The sequence below is a fragment of the Cynocephalus volans genome, chromosome 8 (assembly GCF_027409185.1).
Source record: "Cynocephalus volans isolate mCynVol1 chromosome 8, mCynVol1.pri, whole genome shotgun sequence".
Classification (NCBI taxonomy): domain Eukaryota; kingdom Metazoa; phylum Chordata; class Mammalia; order Dermoptera; family Cynocephalidae; genus Cynocephalus; species Cynocephalus volans.
The window spans coordinates 8,512,578-8,537,799 of record NC_084467.1 but is presented as its reverse complement, the minus strand read 5'-3'; the positions used below and the strand labels follow the sequence as shown (position 1 = coordinate 8,537,799).

Sequence of the window (25,222 nt, the reverse complement as noted above, 5' to 3'; positions counted from 1 at the left end):
GACTTAAAGGGCACGGTGCGTTGTGGCTGCGCTCTTGATCGCATCGTCCCTTCCTCCTTTTAGCAGAATTGTCTCCCTCCTTCTTAAAGCCCATCCTGCAGGGGCTTTGCTGCCTTCCTTCAGGTTGTAGCAGAGGGACTGGGGTGTGGGAACGGTGGGGCAGCTCTGGTGGTTGACCAGGGAAATGCTGGATCATCCTATTTATCCTCTCACCAAACCACAGGCATCCCCCCCATTATTTCTTCTTTGTTCCCAAGTGAAGGCAGCATCTCCAAAGACAAGAAAATAGCAGGGCTCACCGAGGGACCTTCCTGAGCCTGCTGCGAATAAGGGGGGCTCTCCAGGGCCAAGGGGCAGCAGCGCTGGAAACTGACAAGGCTGAGTGGTGGGTGGGTCCCTCGGTCCCTCCCTGGCCCCACCCACTCCATTCTGCTCCTGGAAGCCCCACTCTGTCCTCTGTCCATGGGAAGAAGTTGTGGGGGGGAAGTTGTCAAGCTGAGTCAGTCCCCTCTGGTCTCAGTCTCCCCACCTAGTGCAGGATGGGAACAGGGGTCAGATGGTCTCCAAGGGACCCTCTGCTGCTCTGTGACTCCTTCTTGTGCCACGACCTCCTGCCAAGGTCTGAAGTGAAGGCAAAGGGGAGTTTGGAGCAAGTGCAAAGACTTGGGAGAACAGCTGGGTGGAGGCGACCCTGGCTGTAGTGGGAGGGTCCTGCCCACACCATCGCCTCGGTCCCTCTTCTGTGAAATGGGAGTACAGTGCCACTGTACGGATGGCTTCCAGACTCAGGTGCGGTGCAGGCACCAGCTGTCCTGGTTTGCGTGGGACTATCCCGGTTTTAGCACTGATAATCCCACATCAGGGAACCAACCTCCTCAGTCTGGGGAAACCAGGATGGGTGGTCACCCTCAGTGTGGTGCCACTAGCAAGCATAGAAGCACTCTCTCTGTCCCTGCTTATTGGGTCCAAAACGGAAAGAAAGCAGGCAAGGAAGATGGGTGAACTAGAGAGAAAATCAGGATAAGACCTGGAGGAGGCCTGGGAAACAGTCCCGAGGAAGGTGTATTCTGAATGGTGTTTGTGCCACGCACACCCACTCTTGGTCTTGCCATCTGTGCCCGGGACCCCACCTGCCCCCTTGGCTGGGCTCAGGGCAGCAGCTGAAGCGGCAACATTTCCCTGGGTCTATTGACACTTGAATCCCAGAACATAAATGATTTTCTTGTCTTAATGAGCAAACAAGGCGGCCGCAGCACGCTCTCTTGCCAGCCTCCTGCTGGGGTAATTGCCAGCGCTTATGTGCTCAGGCAGAAATGTTTGCTCTCTCACCTTTGCTTACCTGCTTACGCTTGCCAGGAGATGTTGCTTCTCTTTGTTCTGCAGGTCTCCCGGCCCCTGCCTCTGGGGAGCGACAGTGGACAGGTAGGTGGGGCAGGAGCAACTTCCTGGAAGGTTCTGCCAGGCCTGGTGCTCAGGGACTGCTGTAAGCCAGGAGGTTTTGATTCCCCTGTCCTCCTGTGGAGAGTGTCTGTGGACAGCACCAACTTTTCTGAGCCATGTCTTGGCAGCTGAAGTTTGAGGCTTCCCCTGGTGCCCTCTCCCACCATCCAGACAGATATCCACCTTAATTCAAGCCCCCAATTGCCAATGTCCCACTAAAGGCTGGCAGATGGCACCAAGGACAGGACTGCAGTTGTGCTGGCCTGGGCGGTGCGTGGGTTGGCATTGCTGTGAGGGGAATGGTGCATTCATTCTTTCAGCCCCATTGTGCACCTACTGTGTGCCGAGCACCCCTAAAGTATAAAGGTGGCAATTCCAGTTTGCCTTCCTCCCCAGGCTGTCCTGGCTCCTGGTCTAGCCCATCTTCCCCATGGTCCTGTCACCTTCCTGAGTGCACCCTCAAGTGCCTTTCCTTGACCACTAGTGCCCGTGACTCACTGGCCAGATGGTTTATGAATTTGTCCTGTTTCTCCAGACCCCATGGCTGCTGTCCCTTCGAGGGGAGCTGGTGGCTTCTCTGGAAGATGCTAGCCTGATGGGATTGTACGTGGACATCAACGCCACCACTATCACTGTCCAAAGTCCAAGACAAGATCTTCAGAGGTGGGAGGTCAGTGGTGGAGAGCAGGCCCTGCCAGGCTGGGGGCCTCTTGGGCATAGTGCCCCCAAGAGTATTTTGCTGCCCCTCCAGTGCTGATTCAAATGTCCACCTGCAAGACTGGACAGATTTAGGCAGGCGTCTTTGAAAATTGGGTCCCATTAGTGTAAAGTGCTCTGCTCGGCAGATGAGGGGCTCCTGCAATCATGTATTCAGCTCGTCCTGATCGTGGTGGCAGGAGCGTAATTATCATCTCTTTAAATAGCCCAAAGTTGCCGTGTAAGAGAAGACGGCTCACATGACATTTGCTCCGAGCTTGCTTCCAGCTAAAAATATCCCAGCTAAATAATATTTCTTGGTTGCATCGGAGCAATAATCCCTGACCTGGGCTCTATAACACTTGGGGCTTTAGTCCAGAGACTACTTGGAAGGTGGGAGGGGGCCCCTGAGGAGGGAGTTTGCATCTGGAAGGAGCAGTTTTGGAGGCCACAGGGCGGACCCTCCTGCCTCCCCAGGTACTGAACACCTCTGCGGAGCTCCTGCCACTGTGGCTGGTGAGCGGCCACTATGCCTACTCATTAGAAGCTGCTTGCCCACCGGGTAAGACCCAGGAGCACCCCCAATGACCACCTTTCCAACTTCATCACTCTCTGGGCTCCTCTTTTTTTCCCCCTCCTCTGGGCACCTCTGTCTCACCCTACCTCTCCTCTTCCTAGCCCCAACCATGGCCGTGCATTTCTGAAATGCTCAGGGCAAGGAGAAGTTTGCTCTTGAAGGAAGGTGTGTGTGCGTGGGCAGACTGTGGGTGGGATGTGCAGTGCGATTGACATGTAGAATTACCTATGAAAGGCCTGCAAGTCTGGGGTCTATGAACTCCTCACAGGTCCCAAAGATGGGCTCCAGTAGGTCTGAGAATAAGGATAGGTGAGGGTCCACAGCCTTGTCAGACTCTCCAGGGCTCTGTGATCTGATGGCGGTTGGGATCCCCGATCTAGACCGTGTATGTGATAACTATTTTGTTCGGTCTGTGGTGACACCATTACCATGTGCCTCGTGTAATATAAAGAGGCCACTTCCTACCTCCAGGGAATTTAAAGATCTTGGCATGCAAAGTTAGGTGGATCAAAGGCTTCATCCTGTGTGGGTAGATCAGAGATGACTAAGATTTTACATTTGCATGGAATTTTGTCATAGACTAAGTTTCAGGATCAGGACTTCAGGGAGTTTCGGGCATTGGGGATGACCTTGCCAAGCCCCTAAACATCTCTTTCCCTGTTCGTGATGTTTGAAATCCCTTTATTTGGAGACAGATGCTTTCATTTAGCAACTGCAGAGCTGGCTTAAATTGCCCCCGAGAGAGGGCTGACACAATAAAATTCTTGCTAAAGTGTAAACAACTGATATAAGCTGTATTTCTTAAGAGCAGCTTTTGTAATGGAAGGGGCATGAGGCTAGGTCACCAAAGCTGCAGACTGTCTTGGCAGAGACATTTCTGCAGTTTCCCAGGAGCAGGCATCTGCTTCTTTATGGGCCTTCACAAATGGCAGGATACCCCGGGTGTGGAAATGGCCTTTTCTTCTCTTCTTCATCTGTGTAGATAAGTTCCAGCCCAGGCAGTGATGCCAGGACACCAAGTAATCTGTGCCACTGACTGGATGTGGGTTGTGCTGGCCACATGTGTGCCCCCCCCCCACCCTTTCATCCACGTGACTGCAAAGTGTGTCTTTTTCTGTGTCATGTGTCCTTCTCTGTTCCAGTGTCATCCCAGCCAGAGTCCAAGGTCTTAGTTCACATCCCCAAGCAAAGACTGGGTCTGGTAAAAAGAGGTACCCGCATTGAGGAAACCCTGAACCTAAAATTCCTCCGAGTCCACCAGTCCAACACCTTCACAGTGAACGAAAGCAGGGATTTTGTGCTGGTCAGCATCCCGGCGGCTGAGCTGCTCCAGGTCCAGGTCAGTGTCCTGGTGGCCTCACTGTCCTGCCCCTTTCTGAGGCCCCTTCTCCTTTGGGCCACTGCTGACACGTGCAGTCAGAAGAGATCTGCAGGGAGAGCAGATCTCTGCTGACACGTGCAGTCAGAAGAGATCTGCAGGGAGAGCAGATCTGTGGGGCCCAGCCAAGGTGGCCCCATAGGAGCACAGCTACAGGCCCTGGGATGTACCCTGCCATGTACAACTAGTTCCTTGTTGCCCCACAGCAATGCCTGGAAGCCCAAGGAGCTCCAGGAACACAAGCTTTCTATAGGGTAGACCTGAACCTGGAATTTGCTGAGACGGCCACCCCGGTCCTCTGGATAGTGGAGAGCTTCTTCCAGTGCGAGGGTAAGCGGCCACCATGGGGTGTGCCTGCTGGTAACAGGCACACACCGCATGAGCCCGAGCCCTCTTCCACTGGCCCCATGCTGCTTCCTTCTGCTACAGTTTCACTCACTGGGCCTGACAGGTCCCACACCCAGCCAGGTAGGTGATGGTGTCAGCACGCTGGCTGGAACTGGCGTGAGAACAAGAGGGCACAGGATCTACGTGGTGACGTCCCTGACTCCGGAGTCAAACTGCTGGGGAGGGGAATGCAGGGACGGGGGGCACATCCACTTCCTAGCCAGCTGCAGAACTTCGGCAAGTCACTTTACCTTGTTGAGCCTCAGTTTTTTCATCTGGAAAGTGGGAATATCAGTACCAGTTGCAAGGATTGGATGACAAGATGGGAGTTAGTGGCTTAGAAGAGGGCCGGGCACGAGACAAGCCACTTCCGTTCTGAGCTGTTTGTCACTTAGTAGACAGATCGGGCAGCTTGACAAAGAGCACTACACGATGCAACTTATTTCTTAACCCAAGAGGAACCCTCTTGGAAACGTGGCACGTGTCCTCTGTGCCAGGATGCAGGGATTCCATCTTGAAAGGGGTTTTCGGTGAAAACACAGCTACCAGACAACCTGGTAGTCACACGTGCAAAACCAGCAGGAGCAAAACCCATTGAAATACAGCAGAAGGAAATACACATAATTCACAAACGATGCCGATCACTTTCATCTTGTACTTCCTAACTGTCCTCAATAGAAGACAGACGCGAGGAGATTTAACTCAGATGTTAATAGTGCAAGAATGCCCCGTTACCAGGATATGATGTTTCGGTGCTGCATAAAAATGTAATTATATTCAGAACTATATTTAAAGATTAAAAGCGGGGCTGCCTACCACATCTAGCCCCAAATTCAGAATGAGAAACAAAGGAAAAGGCGAGATGGGGGATGAGTTCTAACAGTCTGCTAAAAATGAAAATGTTTCTTGAAAGTTTTTTACACATTTTGGCTGTTTTTAGTTTAAAGTTTCCTGCAGTGATGACATTGATTTTTGGAAAGGGAGGGCCAGAAGTTTATCCAACACGTATTCACTAAGAACTTGCCGTGTGCGGGGCCCCATGCAAGGCTCAGGCAGAAACAGGCCACCGGATTCAGTCCTTGCTCTGAAACAGCGTCTGGTCTGGAAGGGGAGACAAGAAATGTCCAGAGAATTATAACGGAGGGTAGGTGGACTGGACTCGGGGAGATGCCAGAGAGCAGGTGGCCTCTGCCCTGGGCTTTGAAGAGAGGGAAGGTTCTTGATAGGGAGATAGCAAATAACATACAAAAATAGCTCAGCAACAGCAATAAAAACATTTTAGGAAGACTTTTTGTCCTCTCTGGAAAGATTTACACGAGGAGAGACTGTTCTCTTCTGCGTTTTATTAATTTAATATCAACAGCCAGAATGAATCTCTCCCCTTCCAGGTTCCCAGTGCACCTTCCCTGCAGTTTCTAGGTCTTTCTATTCTTATTACAGTTAGTTATTGGTGCACTGTTCTGTCTCTCCCTCTCTGTGAATTCCTTGAAACCAGGGTCTCTGTCTTGTTCCAATTTTTAATTCTTCACGGGCCTTATCATGCTACCTTGCCCTTGGTAAGCACTTGATAAATGCTTGTTGGACTGAATTGTCACTAGGAATTCTTTTAAAAATATTTTAGACAAAGAACATTTTTTCTTTTGTAAATATGTGTCTAGTGTCGGAATATTAATGCACTGGGACTGCCTAAGCTATCTGGGGTTATACCTATTTTTTTAATATTCTACTCCATCCCCTCCCCAAAAAAGTAGTTAGAAGTTATAGGACGAATCCTAATTACTTAACATTGTAGCTGTTAAGAAAGTGGAGGCAATGGGGTGTCTGACATGAAGAAGAGAAACCTAGGGGTGGTTTAGCTCTAGCTGTTTTCTCACTTTAAAGCAGGGGTCACCGATGGAACTGTCCCTAGGGATCAGGGAGGGGACAGTAGTGAGAAAGGGTAAGAAACTGATGGAGCCTTGGAGACTTCTGAGAACCGGCAGCCACCAGACCCCTCTAAAGAGAACAGCCTCCCTTAGCTGCAGCCAATTCCTGCCTTGTAGGGAGGCAGGCTGGTGTGACAGGATCTTCTGATTTTCCACGAGAAGCTGGTTATCTAAAAATTCCTGCTTTAAAGATATTGTCAGTTAATTTTTTAAATATTTAAAACATGCTGCAGGCCAAATCAAGCGTGTCTCAGTTCTGTATTGGACCCATGGGCTAGAATTTGTAAGCTCTAACCCCAAAGTTTTCAACCAGGGGTGATTTTTGCCTCCCAGGGAACACTTAGCAATGTCTGGAGACATTTTTAGTTGTCACAACTCAGGAGGATGCTACCGGCATCTGGTGGGTAGAGGACAGGGATGCTGTTGGAGAGGAAACCGCTCCCCATACAATAAAGAGTGATCAGGTGCCTGGGCCGAGTCTAACCTGAGGGGTGATTGGGCGGGGAGTCCTGCCCAGTTCTGTGTGGTTTCTAGGCTGGGCCAATGTATCTGACTTCAAAGTAGAGAACAGCTCAAAGACGAAACCAGCTGGTGGCATTCAGCTGGGGCAGAAAGGGAGTCGGGACCAGTGCTCTTTGCAGAAAACCTGAATTTCTGTGATTTAATTTTAAAAGTGTATCTTGATGCCCGTGTAGTCTCAGAGAGGACTCCAGGGTGGAGGTCTGTGAAATTCAGCCAATGAAGTCGGTTCCTAGTTCGGTGCTTGACTTTGTTTCCTTAAGCTTCTCTTTCCCCACCTGTAGAAAAGGGGACACTCATGGTCCCCACAGCAGGGAGTTGGGAGGATTTTGTTTCCTTAGGAGGAAGGCTGACTTCTGCCTCCTTTCTGGAAGGTTCAGGAACGGAGTTGCCTGCCTCAACTGTCACACTGAGGACCACGCCCTCCCCCGCATCCCCAGGATCAGAGACCCCTCCAGCAGGAGTGCAGTCTGCTGCCTCGTCCCAGTTCCAGGGCGCAGGACCAGCTGCCGGGGAAGGGCTTTCTTGGGGGCTTGCCCTCTGGTCTTCCAACAGACTGGCCAAGGCAAGTCCACAGCCATGTCCTCCACCCGTGGTTTCCTCCAGAGAGTCTGGTCCCCATGAGGCCCCTCTCTTCCAGCATCGTTCTTCCAAAGAGAGCCCCACTCTGACCCCTGGCCATGTCACCTCCTCAAACCAGAACATTCGCCAGAGAAAGCCGGGGTCCCTGAGAGCTCCCACCTGAGGATAGCCCCCCTCTCATCTTCCCTGCCTGGCTCACAGCCTCCCAGTGCCTTGAGACACAGCAGAAGGAGTTGGTGGGTAGGGTTAATAGCTGTGCACACAAACAGAAGGAGGGAAACTGAGGCACAGCCCAAAGGAGCCAAGCCCAGAGAACCAGCCTGAGGCCTCAGTGCCCATGGGCCCTTCTCTGTGCGAGATCCTCTGGATGCTCTTGTTTCTGATGCTTTCTCTCTTCTCTTCCCACCGCTCTCCCTGGTGAAGGAGCTGGGGCCGTTCCCACAAACAGCCAAACCTGTGGGAAGACACTGGACGTCTGCCACTTCCCTTTTCTCCAGCGCGATGCAAGATCAACATGGTCCCCAGCCCCCCACGGGGGAAGCGGAATTACCCGGGTGTCCCCCACCCTCAACCACACTCTCCTCAGAGTCGATAGGAGCTGTCCAGCACAGCCCCGGGCCCGCCCGTTCAGTCTTCCCAGCCCCCACTGCCCTGACCCTGCATCTGTCCTCAGAAGTCTCCTCTCCCCCGCAGCCTCACTGGAGGGCTGAGCAATCCCTAGTGTTCCCTGTCTCAGGACCATCTGTTACCCGAACTGAAGGTCTAGGAACTATAAGGCCTGAGCAGGACTCCACCCAGCCACCAGGAAGTCCCCTCCTGCTGAGTGGGTTGTCAGGGAGGGATGCGGCTGCAACCGAGCCCAGCCAGGAGGAGCCTGGCCAGGCTGGTGAGGTGTCCCAGCTGTTGACAAGGCCCCCGCTGCCCAGCCACTCCCCCGGAGAGCCCCGGGAAGAATCCTCTATAATAGAGGCCGAGGGGCCTCCCCAGAGTGGGCCTGGCCTCCCCTGGGAGGGGGCCAGAGGGCACCTGGACCTGTTGTCCTCAGAACCAAGTCGGGACATGGAGGGGCCGGGACTCACCATCCCGCTGAGGATGAATGCCACATTCAGCACCGCAAGGGGGACACAGCCAAGCCCCGGTGCCCGTCCGGGGGCCACAGGGCCTGAGCCTACTGGAAGGCACAGGGTGGGCCCAGCAGCCTCCCTGGCAGTCCTCGCTGCTGAGCAGGGGCCAGCAGAATCCAGTCACCCGGCAGCTCTTCTGGAGAACCCTCTGGCCGCCACCTCGGAGAAGCCCTCAGCCTTGCCTGTGGGGGGGTCAGGCAGAGTTCGAGAGCTGGTGTCGGCCCCGGCATGGCCGGTGGGCCAGGGTGGGTGGGGGGCTGCACACACATCCAGCCTTCCACCTTCACAAACGCTGAGCCCGGGGGCTCCCACAGAAACTTCGTCACCCAGCCTGGCTGAGCTTGGAGACCCTTTCCCTGCTGGCCTGGGGGCCTGACCCCGGCAGGAGCCGACAAAGTCCTCATTGGCCACCTGCCCTGAGCATCCCAGGCCTCCTGAGCTTCAGAACATCGTGGAGGGGCTTTCTGAGAGGCCCCCATGCTGGGCCTCCATGGAGACTCGGGGTGAGTCCTGGAAGCACCCCAGGGGAAGGGGGTGGGGGGCAGTGTCCGGGCGTGCCCCTGCCTGCTTGGACCTCTCAGTGGGAAGAGGAGCCATGTGCAGAACGATGTCCCTTGGCCTGTCCCCGGCTGGCCCAGCCGCGTTCCTGTGCCCGCTCTCACTGTTGGGGGTGGTGGGGCATCAGGGGGAAAGGCCTACCAGGAACCAGGGTTCAAGTCCCAGTCTCTCCACTCCTTGGCTGCGTGCCCTTGACAAGGCACTAACCTCTCCGAGCCACAGTTTCCTGATCAGAGGGGGTGATCATAGTTGCTCCCCGACGGGCTGCTGAGGGGCGAGTGAGGAAAAGGACAAGGCTTCAGCTCGAGGCCGGCACACGCAGGCGCTCAGATCCCCTGAGCTCTCGGGGTTCCTAACACTGCTGTTCGGGCAAACCAGAGCAGCCGAGCTGTTGGCCCCCAGGCCCAGGTGGAGAAGAGGTTTGCTGTCTCAGGAGAGCACGGAAGGCCTTCAGCCACAGTTGTCACATCTCTGGGGGGTGGGCCTGGGGGCGATCCGATCCCCTGGGCCTCACGGGGCCATGACCTTTGTTCTCTAAGGACCCCCGAGGAGGAGAGTGGGGAGAGTTGCTGCTCTGCTTTTGTGACTCGGTGCTCCCTTCCTCTGGTCTCTGTGGCAGCAGCTGGTAGCCTGCTGGCTTGGACAACCCTAGTGACTCCTGGTGACCCAATGGTCCCGGGCTCTCTGGCCCAGAAGCCCAGCTGTGGCCAGGTGCAGTGGCCGTGGCTGGACGAGCAGCAGGTGCTTCCCTGGAAGGCTGGCGCCCCCCACCCCCTCCAGGCCGACCCCATCATTGGAAGTGGGATTTGAAACGCAGCCAAGGACAGGAGGCCGTCATCGGCAACGCCTGCCCGGCCGGAACGCGAACTGAATAACTAACTAAATAAATAAATAATCAGGGTTGTCTTGGCTGATAAACGGTCCCTACCTCGAAGACGACTTCTCCCCCTGCCCGCCCCACTCCTTCCTCCTTCTCCGGGCAGATCCATCCCAGGCAAAAGCTTAATAGCCCCATTTAAGGCTTTTCCTTTTCACCACGGAATCGAGCTGCTCCTGCCATTACGAGGTTTTCAGCTTCTCTCTGAAATCAAATTACTGACTCCATTTAATTTTTTAAAAGCTCGGATGATTTCCCTTCTTGAATGGGAGCTGTGACTCCAAGGCCAGCCCCCCGCCCCACCAGGCGGTTCCCCTGTGGGCAGCCACTGCTCAGGGATGGTGGCCTCTAGCCAGGGTGAGCCCGACCCCCACAGGAAAGCCAGCAGGGGGAGGCCCAAGCCTCTGGCTGCTGCCCTGGGCACCTGGCTGGGTGGCCTGGGCTGGGGGAGGAAAGATGACCTCAGCCTCCCCTGGGCCTGTGTCAGCTCACAGGGGCCTGATCTTCAGAGGCTGGTAGGATCAGTGGTTAGAGCCCAGTGCTGATGTTGGAGACTCATGTTGGTGGTCCCCCAGATCACCACAATGTGTATCCGGGACCCCGTCCCTCAACAGATGTTTGCAGAGCACCTCCCCTGTGCCAGGCTCTGTTCCAGCTCCGGGAGGCAGCAGTGAATCGGACAAAGACAGTCGCTGGTGCAGGAGGCAAAGTTCTAGCGGGTGTGTGTGACGGGGATTGGAGACCAACGACACGCACACGTGGACAATTTCAGATGATGCTGAGGAGTCTAAAGAGCAACTTGGTGGGACAGTTGGGGTGGCCCCTCTGAGGAGATAAGGAGGTGACCTCAGAAAGGGCTGGGGGAGGGTGTCCCAGCAGATGGACAGAAAGTACAAGGGCCTGGAGGAGAGTGGCAGGAGCAGGAGGAAGGCCTGGAAGCTGCCTGTGTGAGCAGGAGGGGGTGGGGGGAGTGGCCCGCATGGCCTGAAGGCCCCATCAGGAGCCCAGATTTTACCTGGGCCTCCATGGGTGGTCGGGAGCAGCCTCGGATTGATGCTTTAAAAAGCTGGCTGGAGAGTGGACGTCAGAGGGACAGGAGCAGCAGCAGGGGGCAGGGGACCTGGGCTGTCTCAGGGCTCACCCACCCCAATGGAAGGAAAAGAGACTCAAAGTTGTCCCTTCTCTGAGTGCTTGTGCCACGCCCATTCCTGCATCCACATGACACAGGGGGTGGCTGCCAGGCAAAGTCAGAGACTGGCTGCTGTGTTTCTACCAGGAACCATTCTCTGTCTCTGTCTCCAGATCTTCTGCCCTCTACCCCTTCCCCTTCTCCATCCTTGCAGGGCCACCAAGCTTTGGGACATCAGTAGCCCAGGGGCACACACATGCCAGAAAGTCCTGTGAACCAGAGCTGAGCCTTTACCAAGTCCTCCCCGAGTTTAACCACCCCACGCCCTTGGAGACAAGACAAAGGATGGAGTTAATGAAATCACCAGCCTTCACCTGGCATAATGGTCTTCACCGCCCCCCCAGCCCCCCCCACCCCCACACCCTGGGGCGGGCGGTGCTTTGCAAGGCTGAGAGGGTCTGGGGATTAGCTGCTGCTCTGGGCACTCTTCCCAGCCCAGTGCTCTGGGCAGCTGGAATAAACCACTCAACTTTTCTTCCTTCCCCTGGCTTAACTCTGCACCCATTCAAAAGCTGGATGGTTGGTTGTGTTGAATTAGAAATTCTTGAGGTTCTCAGGGGGCTCCTGTTCTCCCTCAAGATGGGACAACCCTGGCTCTGTGATCAGTGGCCTGGGTCTGCCAGGGCCTGGAGGGGCCCGTGCCTGATCCTGGGGCCATGCATGCATGTGCACCAGTATTGTCCCTGCCTTGGGGACATCTAGTTTTCCTGTTGAGACCTCCCAGGTCTTGCAGTCATTTGTTTATGGCCGACACGTCTGTGAGCAGTGAAATCCTGGCAGGGAGTGGCTCTTCCCCTTGAGGTCAGAGGCTGCTGGGCAGGATCTCAGACAGTCTGAGCTATTCAGGGTGGTTAGACATCATGGGGCGCCCCACCCCCCACCCCCCAGCAGCCTGGATTCTCATCGTTTTTCCCCCTGCGACTCTGCGTGAAGTCGGGCTGAGATGCGTTTATCGTACCTCTCTCCTGTTACAGGGAGCAGCCAGAGCCGGTCCAGTTTCCCTCCTTGAGCTCAAAGCCTTTGGTGCCCCGCAACCTCCAGTCTCATTGTTTTTCTCTTATCAAAGGTCCTGAATTGCCAGATTTTAGATGCTTCCCACGGCAGACTTTATATCACAACATACTCTTTCAGCCTTAGCTGCAAGTCTCTATTGGGTATTTGAATATTACTTAAACTGGAATTGTAGTTATCAGTTCAGTAATCCTACAAATTCCTGCATAACCAGAGAGGCAGCGTGGTGGGAAGAGCTTTCTTGTGGGTGTCAGGAGGCCAGATCTGCCCCTCCCAAGCCATGTGACCTTGACAAGTCAGCTCACTCTGTGAGCCTCGGTTTCAACACCGGGCTGTTTGGAAACAGGAGTGGATGGACAGGCAATCTGTGGTCTAGGATAGTGAGGGGTCACCCCTCGAAGGTGGTAAGTGAGACTCTAATCCAGCTCGGGAAGACCCTGCACTCCTGAGGGGCCATTATGTCCCTAGCTCAGCCAAGCTCCGGGCCATCTCTGGACAACTCAGCTGTCACAGGTCTGGTGTCTGGGGCTGGGGGCTGCCTGAGACATTAGGCCAAGCCAGGTGGGAGGACAAGATGGGACAATATGGACAGAAGCTCGTTCCCATATAGTGGCCAGAGTCCTCCCCTACCTAACTCCACAGGTGACCTCCAACCCGCTCCTTGTTCCTCTCCCAAGGCTTCAGCTGAGCCATCCCACGTCCCAGATCTCAAGGCCTTCAGAACAGTGTTTCTCAACGTGGGGTCCCCAGACCAGCAGCATCCACATCCCCTGGGACCTTGTTAGAGATACAAAGTCTTGGGCCCCATCCTAGACCTACAGATCCAGAAACTCGGTGGTTGGGGGCTAGCAATCTGCATTTTAACAATCTCTCTAGGGGATTCTGATGCACCACTGCATAAGCTGAGAACCGCTTTCTGGGTGAATCTGTGACAGGCACCCCCTTTAGTCAGAAAATTCCTCTGCCTCCTTAATACTAGCCACACTTGACATTTACACAGCTTCCAAGTACCTGCCACCTCCATCGGCTCATTGCGTCTAGTACCATCCCTATGAGGAAGAAAGGTATTGTTCTGCCCATTTTACAGATGAGGAAACTGAGGCTCAGTGCCTTGCCCAAGGTCACACAACTAGTGGAAGGTAGCACAGGGGCTCGAACCCTGGCCTCTTCATTCCAAGGCAGGAGTTCTCTCTTGGACATGGTGGGTTTCCAGGGTCCCTTAGACCAAAGGAGTAAATGCACATCCATTGGCCAGAGAGGACCCCCCCCCCTCACCCACCCCACCCCCGCCCCAGCTCTCTTGCCCCAATTTCCAGTTGCAATCCTAGGAGAGAGCAACCAGGAAACATAAATTTTGTCTGGCAGTTGAGTAAGAGCTCTGAAAGGAGTTACACGTCAGGGAGATAGGACTTTATTTCTCAATGAAATAGCCTTTTTATGGTTGGAATAAAAGTGCCAGGGGGAGCCTAATGCCAGGAAGCAGAAAGCACATTTGATAAACTCCTTCAGCCAGGGGCGGGGCTGCATGGGAGGTGGCAGCTGCAGTGTGGTTCCCACATTTCCAGATACATGTTTCTTTTCAGGTTAGAGCCATGGAAGATCCCGGGGGTCTTCGTGGGCCACCCAGCTGGAGAAGGGCTGACCCCTGGACCGCGACAGCCCCTTCACTCAGCCACCAGGTCCTGGGAGCAGAGCTGCAGTGCAGAGAGTGGGCAGCAGGGGGCAGCACAACCTACTGTTCCAGCCCCTCTAGTGGGCACTGTTGGGGGGCTGAGGGCCGGGGTCTCTGAGGCCAGCCCTCAGAAGAGGTTAGCAGTGACCCCCTCCCTAGGACTCCTTCCTCCTCCCTTCGGCTCTTCCCACCCTCCACCCCTTCACAGCAAGGGCAGCTTGTCACCCTCACTCCGGCAGCAGCCTCTGCCCCATCCAAATCATAGTGGGCGTGGGGGCAAGTGGGGGCGTGTGCTTCTCCATCCCCTTGCTCACCCTCTGGCCAGTTCCTCTAAACTTCTCCAGGCTTCGGTGAGCATCTGATTAACCCCCTGGCTTCCTTCTTGAGGGGCTCTTGAAGGGTCTCATTGTGCATATGTGTGGGTGGGCGGCTTTTCTGGGCAGGGACCACAGCCTTCATAGTCACTGGGGACAGGAGAGAATCCTGAAGGACAAAGAGGAAGCAAGGAAACCTCTTCATTTGAAAATGTGCGTGATTGGCAGGTTTACAGTCTCGGGAAGGTGCGTGGTATTCTGCACAATCAAGTCATTTTTAAAAATAATCTCCCTGCTTAAGTCGTACATGCTGCTAATTGCATTTTAATAAGTCTCTTAAAATCTTGCCATATTTTTTAATATCCTAATATTAGGTAAGTGATTGTGGGGGACACTGGAGGGCATGAGGAGTTTATACAATAGAGGGAGGGCCGTAATAAACTCAGGGTGGTAGTGGCCACCAGGCGGCCTGTGGTGCGTGTGTATGTGTGTATGTGTCCGTGTTTTTGTGACATGTGTGTGATGTGAGGGGCGTGAGTGTCCGTGCAGGAGTGTATGTGATGTGTGTCTGTCCATAGACAGGGTTCCCCTGTCCACAGCCCTGGACAGCTGGCCCAAAGACCAGCAGCAACACCAACCCCTTCTCCAGCCACAGGATCGGAAATCACTTAACGCCGTGCCCAGGTCCTCTAGACGTGGAGGGGAGACGGGATTCTTCCTCCCTTTTTCTCCCCTGGTCCCAAACCAGAACATCTGAGCATGAGGGGACCTTTGACCTGCTCATCCTCTCCTCTGTTTCCAAGGATGAAGGTCCTGAGCCCAGAGAGGGATTGCCATTCCCCCAAGGCCATATGGCAAGAGGGGAACCAACGGGGCAACTCAACCCCTGGTCTTGTGAGGGCAGAGGAAGGAGCACCTTCCTCCTCCTCCTCTCAGCACAGGGAGCTGGCCGTACCATCCCGGTCACAGTGTCCTCGCACATGCGTTGCTTGTTCTAATCTCACACCACTCAAGGACTCAGGGAGGAGAAGGCGGGTGGTTGGCAACAGTAGCTCCCATTCATCGACCCCTTCCTACGTGCCAGGCATTTTGCTGGCTGTTTTCCCCCAAATAACCCTATGGGTGAGTGCGTCAGGGTCCTTGGATAGACCTGTAGCTAAGAAGTGGCAGGGCTGGGATTTGAACCCATGGTCATCTCCTGGGCCTGGCCGGGGAAGGCTCTTAACCACCGTGGGACAGGAGGCTGAGCTGAGCTCCAAGCACTTCCCACACTCCAAGTATCCAGGGCCAGTGAGGACCATGTTGGGAACAGCAGGAGAAACTGGCAGAGACTGGGAAGTAGGATGTTGGGCGACTGAGGTCTCTTTTGCTCCTGACCCCTCCCTTACTACAGGGCAGGGTCCCAAGGCCAAGGTCAACATCGAACCTCTCCTCGGGGGCCCCCAGAGGTCAGAGGCCTGGGAGGGCCCCACTCCCATGTTGCAGACTCGGACCTTAGCCACGTGCTGGGCTTCTGGAGGCCCCCGCTGGCCCCCACTGGCCCTGCCTTCCTCCCCCTCCTCGCTACGTGCCACCAGCCCGGGTGGGAGGCACATGTTGCACGAACTTCTGAACAGGAAGTCAGCGTCCAGGTCGCCCCAAGTCCCTTTTCATGTGGTTTCTTTAATCCCCCAGGCTGGGTTTCAGAAGCGTTTTACAGTTTCAGTTTTACAAAGCTACGCTGCCTTTAATGTTGGCGTTTTGCAGGAGGTGGGGGCAGAGCAGCTTCAGTCAAAACATGTGTGTTTTACATCAGCCAGCTGCGAACACAGCAGCCAGGGAGGAGGGCGGCAATGTGGCCTCCAGGCTCAGGGGGCCCCGGTTGGGCGCATCCGCTTGCCTGACCCCCTCGCCTCCCCAGGATCCCGCCTCCCCGCGCGGGCCCCTTCCCACCTGTGCTCCCCTCTGGTGGCTGCTGGTCACTGCACCAGCTCATTCTGTCTGGACACATCACGCCCATATTCCTGCCACGCCCTGGGCCATAGCCTCCAGCCACCTGCGTTTTTATTTACTTAGTGTTTCCTCTTAAATTGATGTGTTTTTCACTTACGTAGACACTACGTAAGCAAAAACATCCGTGAAATTGTGAGTTTGCTGTGCTATTTACACCTATGTGGTCTCACACACAATAAAACAACTCCATAACTATGAAATAAAAAGAAAAAGTTAAAATCATCTTGCCAGCCGTGCATGCTTTGGGAAATCCTGCATTGTTTATCCTCTTCCCTGGCAGGTCACCAGGTGAGGTGACTGGCCTGAGGTCTCAGGGTTGGTGAGATTCCCACCCCCTCGGTCTCTCCAAGGCTGGTGTTAGTCGTTTTCAGGGCAGGCCTCCTGGCCTCACAGTTTCAGGCTTTGGAGGAGCTGCTGAGGCTGCTGGGAGCACTCTAAGGAGAGGGGCTGAATTCCTTGGCTGTGTAGTTTGGTGGAAAAAACACAGACTTTGCAATCAGTCAGTCCTGGGTCCAAATCCTGGCTCCTGTGTGTGACCATGAGCAAGTGTCTCTGTGGCTTGGAAGCTCAGTCTCCCCATCTGTGAAATGGGATAACCACATCGGCCTGAAACAGTGATGTGAGGATCAGAGACATGTCTGGAAAGGACCCATGTCAGCCAGGCCTGCAAGCCCGGTGGTCATTCGTGAGCACTGGGGACCCGGGTCTCCCCCACTTCACTCCTGTCACCAGCCCCAGCTTTATCACCTCCCCTCCCCCACCCCCAGGAAGCAACAGGAGGTCAACAGAGAGAGGACCAGGAGTGAGGGGCATGTCCTTGAGGGGCTCACAGACCCTCCCTCCCCACGTCCCTGAGCGGTGTGGTGTGGAACCAGCACCGCGTGTGCAAGGATGCCAGGACGGGTTGTGCAGCCCATGCCTGGTGCCAGGCGTGATTCTTTTCCCATCCTCAGAGACGGGGTTGCTGGGAGACTCCAGAGGGTTTGAACAGGAGTTAGAGCCTGAGACACCAGCCCATGCTGCCGGGGACAATGGGGGATCTGGAACTGCAGAGGCCATGGCCCTGGTAAAGCAGATGCCCTAACCCCTGCCCGCCCCAAAGCTTTGCTGCCGCCCCATGGCCTCTAGTTTCTTGAGGAGGTCCCAGGCGTGGCTTTGCTTCCACGTGGCCAGGGGGTTCCTAGAGCACGATGCCTCTGGTCTCAGGCCACAGAAGCCAGTGGTCCCGCCTCCCCTGGGGCAAAGGCCTACCCCAGGAGACTTAGGAGAGAAGAGGAAGCCGACATCAGGCCAGAGCACAGAGGGTTGCGTCCTAGGGGTGGCACCGTTCCAGCAGCTGGTTCTCTTCCCTCAGTGTCTGGAAGTGGTTAAGAGACCCTGAAGAAGGTGTCAGTGATGCTGATGATGAGGACAACGAGGACGTTGCTGGTTGACATGAAGTCGGCATTTCTATGTGCCAGACACACATCCTTTCACTCCATGTGCTGTGTGACACATGCTGGGAGGGCATCTAGAACAGGGCCGGGCACACAGTAGGCCCTCAACAGATATTTATTAAAGTAAAGAGGCCGGGGGTGGGTGGGTAAGTGATTCGCACAGCTCTCAGTCACCATGCCGTCACTGTGTTTATTCCTCAGGACCGCCTGCTCATGGTGGACGCTCAGGAGTTGGCAGAAGAGAGATTCAGGAAAGCAGGTTCCTCCCAGTTCTACACATCACACCTGCCCCCTCTTCTTGAGGGGGCTGTCACTGTCCCTTTTGGGTGGGTCTCTGGGAGGTCAGATCCCCCGGGACGGAGCGAGCTTCCCCCGCTGAGCCCCAAGCCACCCAGGGGAGAAACACCCTCAGCCTGGGGCCTCCTCTGCTCCCCCCACCCCGGGCAGTGGAGGGCTGGGCCTTGGCCCGGCTGCAGCTGCGTGGGGGCCCGGGGAGGAGAGAATCAAAGGCAGCCCATGTGGGCCCCGCTTTCATCTCCCGGCTTCAAAGAGGTGCAAACAAACCCTGTCCCCGTGCCAGGCCAGGCGGCCAGCTCTTTCCTCACCCCCAGCCTGCTTCTCCCTTCCTCCTCCTCCTGCCGTTCCTCCCGGGAAGCCAGCAGCGCCTCGGTCCTGGTCCCAGGAGCACCCCCGAGGGGCCCTGACTCCTGGCTGTGCAGGAGACGTGCAGCAGGGCCCGAAAGGAGGGGAAGGGAAGGCTTTGCCAGGCCCAGAGCAGGGGGCGCAGAGACCCTCTCGCCTGCACACGTGCAGAGTCTTCCAGCGTAGAGCCGCGCGTCCCCTGCGACAGCCCCATGTCCTGGCTCCTGAGCACTGACATGTGGCTAGTCTGAATGGAGATGTGCCTAAGGGTAAAGTACACGCAGGATTTCTCGGGCTTGCTACGAACAGAAGAATGTAAAAGATCTGATGAATCGTTTCTACATTGATCACATGCTGAAAGGATAATATTTTGGAGCTATTGGGTTAAAAAAGTATGTTATTAAAATTAATTTCCCCTGGTACTTTTTACTCTTTTAAATGTGGCTATGAGGAAATTTAAAATTACATACATGGCTCGCTTTGTTTCTGCTGGACCCCTCTGTCCAGACGGTCCAGTATTCCCATTTTGCAGATGAGGGGCCTGAGGCTCAGAGGGGTTTTGGCACATGGCCGCCTGGTGGTGCTCAGCAAACATCTATGGAATGAATGAGTGAGTGAAGGAATGAATGAATGTCTAGTACTGGCTGCTGGGGAGACACAGATGAACCCTCTCCCTGTTCCTGTCCTCAAGAAGCTCCCAGTCCAGAGTCTTGTTCAGTGGTGCGGGAGAGGGGAAGGTAGTGGGGGGTCAAAGACCCCAGCTTTCTGGGGAACCCTGGGCCTCTGAACAGCAGGGCTGGAGGGTGTTAAGAGGCTCCCAGGCCCAGATCCTGGATTCACTACTCACCAATTGTAAGAATTATTTGACCTCCATATGCCTCAGTTTTCTCATCTGCAAAACAGGGATGGTAATAATAATTGTCATTACCGAAGCAGCTCCTTCCTGGGGTTGCTGTGAGCATTAAAGGAGTTAACACACTTCACTCATATAGAACGGCGTTTGGCTCACAGTAAACATGCTGCCGATTAGCTATAACGCAGGATGCACGCTGTGAAGCACGTACCCGAGTCCCGGCTGCAGCACCTGGGAGGCCAGAAGGCACAGTCCTGCTGAAGAGAGAGCCACACCCCCCGCTGACCCCGAGTCACCACCGCCTGGATGTGGGAGCAGAGGGAGCTCTCTTACTTTCCCTCCGAATCATTGTCCTGTGCCCACTGGGCGGGTGTCTGGAGTCCCTGCTCTCTGGGGTCAGTCTCCCTCCCTCTCCTCCTGTCCTATCATCTCTTCTTTCCCTGACACTCCCACCCCCACCCTATCCCAGCTCTGTCCCTGAGGTCCTGTGGCCTCTGGAAGTGGCTTCTAGACCTTCTCCTTTGACGGGGAAACTGCCTCCAGGTAAACACACCTTTTTTTGCTCCTGTACTCCCAGGCAGGTTGGTGAGAGGCAGGAGGAGCCCAGCACAGAGTCTGCCATCGGGGAGGGCCCCCCAGGAGGAGACGGGGAGCAGGCCAGGGGACAGTGGAGATCCTAAAGGTCTGGGCCAGACCTCGAAGGATGTGGATGGACACTATGCAAGCCCAGGGCACCCCATGCAAGGGTCAGCCAGAGTAAAGGTTTGGAGACACATTTGGGGATCAGTGAGGTGACCCATTACATTCGTGGTGGGGGCCAAGGGGAGACCCACAAGGCTGTTGGGGACTCCACTGTGCAGGACTTGATGAAGGCTGAGGGAGGGGGCAGGGGCTGTTCTCAGAGCTGGGGAGGGGGCTGGGGGCCCCCAGAGACAGTAGCAGGAAGTGGGACAATTGGAACCAAACAGGGCCAATGGGAACCAGATGTGATCAGGGTCACGGGCTCTTGCAGGAGGGAGATGTTTTCCTTTTGCATTGAAGCTGTAGCTGGGGTAAGAGAAGGGGCGAGGCCGTCTGTTCCACACCTGCCCCCATCCCCGCCTCTGGCCCAGTGTGGGGCATCAGGAGGTTCTGCAGCCGCCAGTCACAGAAAGGTAACGTGTTTGCACAACTGCTCCCATGGTACACCACAGCCAATCTTGGGAGGGGGGATGCTGGGCAGGAACCACGTGTGTGGGGCGGTAGGGGTGGGGTAACAGGGCCCTGCCCAGCCCAACTGTCTCAGCCTGCTGTTCTGGGGGTGCTTGGGAGTCCAGGGTCTGGCTCCAGAGGGTGCTTCATCCTGGTGTCCCCATTACTTTATAATTAGCCCCATTACTGCTCAGCCTCACCGCTCACGTGCTGCGCTCCTGTTCTAGCCACTTCTTCCAGGAAGCCCTCTTGGATCCTCAGGTTGGATCAGGCACCTTCTCTTGGTTCCCAGAGCTCCCAGTGTTTATTGCAGTGGATTATAACTCCCTCTTCCAGTGGGCTACTTCGGTCCCCCTCCACCACTGCACTCAGCACTGGGCCTAATGGGGTAGCACCTGTGGCCACACCTTCCAGCCCCCTCAGGCCCTCCAGACCCCAACCCCTCCCTCATGCCCACCTTCTAACCCTCTCTACTCCTAGAGCCACTTTGAACTTCATATATATATATACACACACACACATATATATTTTTTTTATTAATTGGTTTTTAAAAATCACGTGAGTCATTCAAGAATGAGTGCTCGTTACAAAAATTACAAACCATAGAGAAGCATAGAGAGTAAAAGTGACATCCCCGTCTCTGCACTGGCCCCAGTCGCCCCCCTCCCCATGGCAACCACTGCTAGGTTTGGTGTAGGGCTTTCTAAATCTTGTGCATGTGTTTGTGCATGTGCATTAAAATATACGTAACATAGAATTTACCATCTTAACCATTTTTAAGACTGTAGTTCAGTAGCATTAAGCACATTCATGTTGTTGTGCAGGCGTCACCAACATCCACCTCCAGAACTTTTTCATCTTCTAAAACTGAAACTCTGTCCCCATTAGACACTAACTCCCCATACCCTTTCCCCCAGCCTCTGGCACCCATCACTCTACTTTCTGTCTCAATGAATTTGACTACTCTAGGGACCTCACGTAAGTGGAATCACACAGCATCTGTCCTTTTGTGTCTGGCTTATTTCACTTAGCATAATGTCCTCAAGGTTCACCCACATGAACATGTAGCGGCGCATGTCAGAATTTCCTTCCAAATCTTTTACAAAGCATCCACACATGTGAATGCACATACACTTGTACAGGTGCATTCTATCCAAGACTGAAAGTGAACCACACACCTGGCCTTGTAACTTGTTTTTGTCTCCCCTCCCCAATTGCCCCTGAGATCTCTCCATTACAGAGGCTGCTATGGGTAAAATGTGCCCCCCGACTAGTTCATGTACTGGAAACTTGACCCCCACAGTGTTAAAAGGTGGGAAATCTAATTATGGTATTTGAAAGGTGGGCCTTTTGAGAAGTGATTGGATCGTGAGGACTGTGCCCATGTAAATGGACGAATCCGTTTGTGGAGTAATGAGTTATCATGGGCATGGGTCTGATGGCTTTATAAGGATGGTAAGTGAGAAGGTCAGCTGGTTTGCTCTTGTCAGTCTCACCACGTGACACCCTGTGTTGCTGTAGAGAATCACCACCCAGAAGGCCCTCACCAGGGCATTCCCTGGACCTTGGACTCCCAGTCTCCAAACTGTAAGAAATAAATTTCACATCTTTATAAATTACCCAGTTTCCAGTAATTCTGTTATAAGCAGCAGAAGAGGACTAACATGGAATCCTGCCTCATTCTTCCAGAGGGCTGCATAGTATTCCAGATTTGGTTGCTTCCACGTTTTCCAATGAGAAGCAGAGCTACTGCAGACATCCTCACGCATGCCTCCCCGAGCTCCTTGGTGGGGCATTTCTCTAGGCTGCATTCCTAGAAGTGAAATTGCTGGATCAAATGTTATGTACACTTTACATATTGATAAATGGCTCATACCGATCCTTTCAAATTACTGCTCCACAATGGCCCTGGGCTCAGCAACCTGTAAGGCAAAGTCCAAACACTGTGATCTGGTGTTCAAGGCCCTCCCCAGCTTCTTCCACCAGTTCTCCAGCCCCTGCATTGTGATTTTCAAACTGCAGGTTGTGACCTACTGATGACTCATGAAATCAATTTAATGAACAATGACCAGCATTTGAAAAAAAAAAAATGTAATAGGATAAATTAGAATAGAAAACATCATATTATATGGAGTAGGATAGATACTGCTTTATGAAAGTTTTATTTTATTTATATATGTGTATGTATAACGTATCTTACGATGTGAAATATATTTTTTTAAAAACAATTTTTTAAAGCCAGTCAAATTTAGCAGTGGGGGGGGTGTGTTTTATGAAATATAACAACACGAAGTATATTTCTCACTCTGAAGTCAAGGTCAAGAATTTTGAGAAACACTGCCTAAATTTTCACATCAGCCAAGTCCCCAAACATGACAAATACATCTCTTGCCCAAGATTTTCCCACACGAGTCTTCCCAGTGAGGTGCCCTCCTCCTCCAATGCCCTCATATAAGTCTTTCCCATTTTCCAGGGCTCAGCTCAAATACCCTCTTCTCTAGGAAGCTTCCCCTTCCCAGTCCCTGGGACTTCTCTTTCTCTGTCTCCTGCAGCACCTCATCTCAATTCCTCTGATGGCAGTTAAGCACACACTGCCCTGCAGGGGGGTGACCAGGAATTCTGGCCTGACAGTAAGCTCCTCTAGGAAGGGGCCCATACTCAACCTATCCCATATGAGTGGGTAACAGTGCACCTGCACACAGAAGAGCCAGGGCCAGGCTTACTGATCATAACTGAGATAACACTGTTGCCAGTGTTAGTGGTGACATGGTGATGGTAACTGGCAGTCCTCGTAGGGGACAGTTTTCACGCTCATGTGGCTGCCCAACACCCTGTGAACACTCTTCCTAGATCAGAGGCATCACCCACATTATGAGTCCTGTGCTCCCAGAGTAGAAACCAGAAATTCACTTTCCCAGCCTCCCTTGCAGCTAAAGTGTGCCCATGTGACTAGCCTCCACCAATCAGGTGCAGACACAGGATTTCAACTTGGAGGAGGCACTGAGCAGGCTCTGTTCTGATGAGCATGCTGGTGCTTGGTAGAGAGACGGCCTGATTCCAGAGGCAGCAATGGTGAGGTCCTGGCCACCACGCCTGTGCTCAGTGACAGCAGCAGAAGCCACTCCACTAGCACAGCCCTGGGTGTATCTCAGCCTCCAAGTTTGATTCTGCAGTACCTCTAGAGAATTTGTGAGTTACCTAATACCCCCTTTTTTCAGGTTTATTGAAGTGAAACTTACATACAGCAAAATTTGCCATTTTTATATGTTTACTGTAGTTGTGTATATCTTGACAAACTTATATAAGTGTAGTCATATAGCTACCACCACAATCAACACACAGAACATTGCCATCAGCCCCCAAAGTCTCCGAGTGGCACTTTGTAGTCAATCCCAGTGGTGTGCTAGAGCTGGGTAGTATTAGTTCATGAGAGCCAATTGTTAAATTTTCAGAAAGTTTGCAAGCTGGTTGCTAAAAATAGCCATCATTAAATCATAAATTACATAAACATAAATAAATTATATTAAAAACAAAGGTAAAACACTCATCCCTTCTAATTATTTTGCTACATTTTACTATTTATTTATGCTCTTGAGATTATTTATGGCTATTGTATCTGTGTGGTAGAAATACTGTCTAATGACAGCTTTACTCAGCTATGAGTTCAGGGACCTCATGTTGGTAGCTTGAAATTGGCCATGGTAGGAGTATTTACACCAGAGAAATTGACAAGTTCTACAAATCAGGGTTTGACTTGTTTTGTTGCTTGTCTAGACACAAGAAAGCAATGAAGAAAAGGCAGATAATGCAGATTAAGCTTAAAAGTGTGTCATGTCTGTAGCCGTTACATTGTGAATAGCACAAAAATGAAGAAAATATTCTTCCAGCATTTGAGAACGATGATCTGATTCAGAAAGAAGTCATTCACATCATTGATGAACTGATGAAGTTCTGACATATGTCTTTGTTGTTTTATCTTTGTCTTACTCTTGTCAAACAGAGGCCCCCCAAATATCACCAATACAACCTATTGCTAGGACAAAGCTGAGCTTGTTGTTTAGTATGGTAAGAGAGAACAGCACGTTGACAGAGCTTGGTTGGTTTCTCAATGCGGGGAGGCAACGTGAGAATTTATTGAGAATTGGAAGCTGGGTTTAAGGAGGATCTTTCCATGCAGGAGTTTGATTAGGATGGGCTTAGGTTCATTATGAAACAGTCCAGGATTGGAGGAGACAGCAAGGTAAGAATTTTTGAGACAAGGGAGTCTAGGAATCTCAGCGTGCAAACTCTCTGCTGATGCTTCCTGTTGAGGAATTGATGGGTCTTCTGGGAAGTTCCTGGAATGAGCAATCATGTCATTTGCCTAGCTAGGGATCTCCTGGAAGAGCATGCAGACAATGGAACGTAAGGTCTCGTTAACGTAGACTGTAACTGGGGCCGAGGCAGATAGTTTCAGTCTTCAGTGTTCAAGGTGTGTGTGAGGGTGTGGGGCCTCAGTTTTCACTCTTGAATGTTAAGGAAAATATCAACCAACATTCATGTTGGATCTGTGCTTGTTTGTCAGTTCCAACCACGGGTGGGCTCGATACATGAGTTTGGCAAAATTAATTAAGGCATTCTGTGAGAATCATTTGGCCATATGAAATTTATAATTTTATTATTTGTAAATGATGTGCTATAAATTCAGTAAGGTTGCAGGGGACAAGATCAAACCACACACACACAAAAAAATCATGTGTGTTCTATATGTCCACAATAAACTATCTGAAAAGGAAATAAAGAAAACAATTCCATTTACAGCAGAGTCCAAATACCTAGGAAAAAATTTAACCAAGGAGGTAAGAGACTTGTAAACTGAA

General features: G+C 53.1%; 1 protein-coding gene across 2 annotated transcripts in view; it reads left to right on the top strand.

Annotated features, from left to right (window-relative positions):
- C8H1orf127 (chromosome 8 C1orf127 homolog) overlaps positions 1-9,004 on the top strand; it is a 28,346-nt gene extending 19,342 nt beyond the window's left edge. For both annotated transcript variants that reach the window (XM_063106601.1, XM_063106600.1), the window contains exons 6-13: positions 1,384-1,422; positions 1,976-2,110; positions 2,614-2,698; positions 3,856-4,052; positions 4,298-4,421; positions 7,297-7,491; positions 7,732-7,736; positions 7,931-9,004. In XM_063106601.1, coding sequence (XP_062962671.1) covers positions 1,384-1,422; positions 1,976-2,110; positions 2,614-2,698; positions 3,856-4,052; positions 4,298-4,421; positions 7,297-7,491; positions 7,732-7,736; positions 7,931-9,004 — 1,854 coding nt within the window. The remainder of the gene's footprint in view (positions 1-1,383; positions 1,423-1,975; positions 2,111-2,613; positions 2,699-3,855; positions 4,053-4,297; positions 4,422-7,296; positions 7,492-7,731; positions 7,737-7,930) is intronic.
- Positions 9,005-25,222: the final 16,218 nt, after the last annotated feature.